We start from the raw sequence: 3634 nt of genomic DNA on the forward strand, positions 1-3634 counted from the left end.
CAGCAGAGTTTAATAAATACGGCAGTATCCGTACTCTTGAAAAAAACAAAAAAAAAAAAAAAAAAAAAAAAAAAAAAAACCCTCAACGCCGTCACCGTCTTTGTGAACTGGCTTACTGGTGTTATACCAAAAGCGGGTTGATGGGCCATTGAATAAGGGTATTTTCTGTAGCTAGTCAGTTAGCAAGTGCTGATGTGATGTGAAGGAAATAAGTGCTTGATGATCCATTAGAAATTTCACAGTAACCCCTGGATAACAAGTCGAACGAAATAAGCAATCGTTAGGAATTATTTAGACTTTCAACAGTTTTCCTTCACCCCTTTTCACTTCCATAATTTCCGTTGTTCGATGCATGTCATTCTTTTTAAGCTGCCCATTTTTCCCCAATATCCATTATTATATTGGGCAAATCTCCCTTTGTCTCCAAGCATTGGCAAACGGAGGCGTAGAACAAAGTTTCTTGCCCAAGCTAGAAACTTAAATGGAGCTGGAATAATAGGCAGAAGTTATTGAGCCTTGGAAACCTAACTGGACGGCCAAGCTTTGGGGAATCAAGCCCCTAAACGTTTGCCAGCTGGGATAACATGCTGACCATGTAAATTCCTACATAGGTAGCTTGTGTCTGTCCAGTTTTCGTTCCAAGCATTCGTCAGTCAAACAGATCCGACTGGATAAAAGATGGAACTAGATTTAATATTAGCGCTGCGTGGTATGGTACACGTTTCCCAGGTCAATTTCTGCAGAAAAAAACAAGACTTTCTGTGGCTGCGTTGCTAGCACCATACCACGGTGCCACCCGACAAGGGAATTCGCACCTTGTTTCAGATCTGTCTGGGGATCTGCCAGCGCACAGCTCAACCAGCGATGACCATTCCCAGAGCAGGTCTCAGCATCCTATCAGGTCTCAGCATCCTATCAGGTCTCAGCATCCTAACAGGTCGCAGCCAAGTACGGAGTGGACTACAATACAATCATCCTGAGGAGTCGTGAAGATGGTGCTGTGCATACTATGTAATTCAGCGAGAGATCAAACGCACTTAGCTTTGGGTGACATAATTGTGTTGTCAGCCGGCGACGGATCAACCCCTGCTCCGAGACCCCTTCGTGATTTCGTCTCCAAGAATCTGGCGCCATTGCCGCTTGCACACTTTACGGACTGAGGAGCTGGGTGGATATCTAGGTACATGCCCTCTGTTCTCACCCGTGAGGCTATGACTACGGCCTCGATATCTTGAGTCGCTCTTACAACACGGTAGATACCTCTCTCTCTTCCTGCCATCCTCGAACAGCTATCCTGAAAAGGCCGCACTCCCAAACCTCGCCATAACCCCTGTATCCTACACGAAGGAATTTTGATCCGTCCAATTTTCTTGATTTTCTCCGTTTTTGGGATTTTTTGGGGGGTCGTGGACACGATTCGGCACACATACAAGCCATTGGATATTCGGTTGGTCGAGAGGCTGAAAGATACCGATACTACGTATAGATTCTCCTACAAGCCTTCTAGTTTCCTAGCCGTTCAACCCGCAACGCTGGGGGAGCTGCTCTCGGTGGGGATTTCTCCTTCATACATGCTACTCGGTTTGGAGAGATGAAAGGGGGTTCTTCCTACTCCCATGGCTACACAGCCTACCCACATAGGGAGGGCGGGACATTCTCGATCTCACCTCACAGGAATGTCGATATTCGCTATCCGTCTGGGAAGGAAAAAGGGGGAAAACAATTTGTCATTTGTTTGTTGCAGGCAGAAGATATATGAGTCCCGTGTGGAGCGAGTTTGGCTAATTTTCATATGCATTTTTTTATCTTTCGAAATAGATTTCAACCACGCTCACATTCTGCTTTGCGCCGGAGGCAACGACTGATATACAGGCTATGCGCCCTTGGTGGCATTTCTTTTCTTGTTTTACTTTTGATTTTCCCCTCCTGGCGAGCTGCGATATTAGGAACAATAACGTTTGGTCTCTTTTTCTCCTGCAGACGATTCTTCAACTGGAAACCGTTAGATACTATGATCTCCTCATACTTTCAAGGAACTGCACGGGGCTGGGAACGGCAGGAACGCGTCCTTCTCTGCATACCCCTTTAGAAGATGCCGCGCCACATTTACCCATGTTCTTCTCCCATTTACGGAATCTCACCTACCCCACATCACCTCATAGATCTCGCCTTCCTCGTTTCCGATTTCGAAAGACGACACTCTTGAGATGCTCACAAAAATGCTTGAGGAGTTGCAAGCTGACCCGGACTCAAAACAACATTATGGGGAGATATCGGTGATTGAGAAAGATTTTGGTCAAAAGGTCAACCAGGATGTTGAAAGCAGACATGGCTTTGCCGCACAAGCGTCTCGAAGAAAGCTTATGGCTCAGGCGAGAAATTGGTTATTGAGTGCTACTCTACGCCCAACACACAGTTGGGTATACTGGAGAGATGCTGATGTGGAAACCGCCCCTTTCACTATCTTGGAGGATCTAATGAGACACAACAAGGATGTTATTGTACCGAGTGAGTTTATCCTATGTGTGTACACATGTATATCTCCTCTCTGTGGTTGCTAACCATCAACGCTAGACGTTTGGAGGCCACTTCCCGATTGGCTTGGTGGTGAACAACCCTACGACTTGAACTCATGGAAGGAATCAGAAACCGCTCTTGCCCTGGCGGAAACCCTAGATGAGGACGCTGTCATCGTGGAAGGCTATGCGGAGTATGCCACTTGGCGTCCGCACCTGGCATATCTCAGAGATCCCTATGGGGATCCGGATACGGAAATGGAAATCGATGGCGTGGGCGGCGTGAGCATCCTAGCCAAGGCTAGGGTATTCCGCTCCGGCGTCCATTTCCCGGCATTTAGCTTTGAGAAGCATGCAGAGACAGAGGCTTTCGGAAAGGTAATGAATGTTACTTAACCTCCATCGCTCTAAGTTTCCTCAATGCCTATTTGTGCACATCTGACTTGTATGAACGTTTGAAACAGATGGCTAAGCGTATGAAATTTTCCGTCGTCGGCCTACCCCACTATACCATTTGGCATCTCTACGAACCCAGCCTGGACGACATTAGACACATGGAGGAGATGGAGGAGGAGCGCAAGGCGCGCGAAGAGGAAGAGAAGAAGAAGGCTGAGCTAAAACAGCTTATGAAAGAGGAATTCAAGGATACAAAGGATGAATGGGAGAAAGATGGGAAGGCTATCCAAAATATCTTGAAACAGGATGAATTGGCAAAGAAGGGCGAGAAGAAAACAACCAAAAATGAGGACGTCAAGAAAAGGAGTAATTCTGGGGTTGAGGATGTGGACAAGCGACAACAACAATAGCAGCAAAACTAGCGACGATAACAACAGCAAGTTACACCCTTGGAAGAGGAACGGACATGTGTTTGGAACAAGTGCGTGTACGCGCACATGGATATATCTTATTTTTTTCATGCTAGACCTGTGAGTTTTCGCATGCTATCATACTGTTAGTTTCTTCCTCCCTAGCTACGTTGAGTTTGGCCCTTTACTATTTTCTTCCTTTGTTGTGCACTATTTTCTTTCTAAAGAATCCTGCTTCCAGGTGTCGGAAACTCTTATCTAACCAACGCTTCTCCCAGTTTCTAGTATCATTTTTAACTCCCCCTCCATACA

The 3634-nt window shown here is 46.3% G+C and overlaps 1 protein-coding gene across 1 annotated transcript; it reads left to right on the top strand.

The window, feature by feature from the left end:
- Window positions 1-2219: 2219 nt before the first annotated feature.
- HCAG_01002 (hypothetical protein) lies at window positions 2220-3322 on the top strand (the record flags this gene model as incomplete). The annotated part of the gene is made up of 3 exons (XM_001543906.1): window positions 2220-2523; window positions 2575-2894; window positions 2981-3322. 3 exons carry the CDS (start codon window positions 2220-2222, stop codon window positions 3320-3322), a joined length of 966 nt encoding a protein of 321 aa, XP_001543956.1.
- Between the last annotated feature and the right edge of the window lie 312 nt (window positions 3323-3634).

This window comes from Histoplasma capsulatum, genomic scaffold (assembly GCF_000149585.1).
Source record: "Histoplasma capsulatum NAm1 scaffold_1 genomic scaffold, whole genome shotgun sequence".
NCBI classification, from domain to species: domain Eukaryota; kingdom Fungi; phylum Ascomycota; class Eurotiomycetes; order Onygenales; family Ajellomycetaceae; genus Histoplasma; species Histoplasma mississippiense.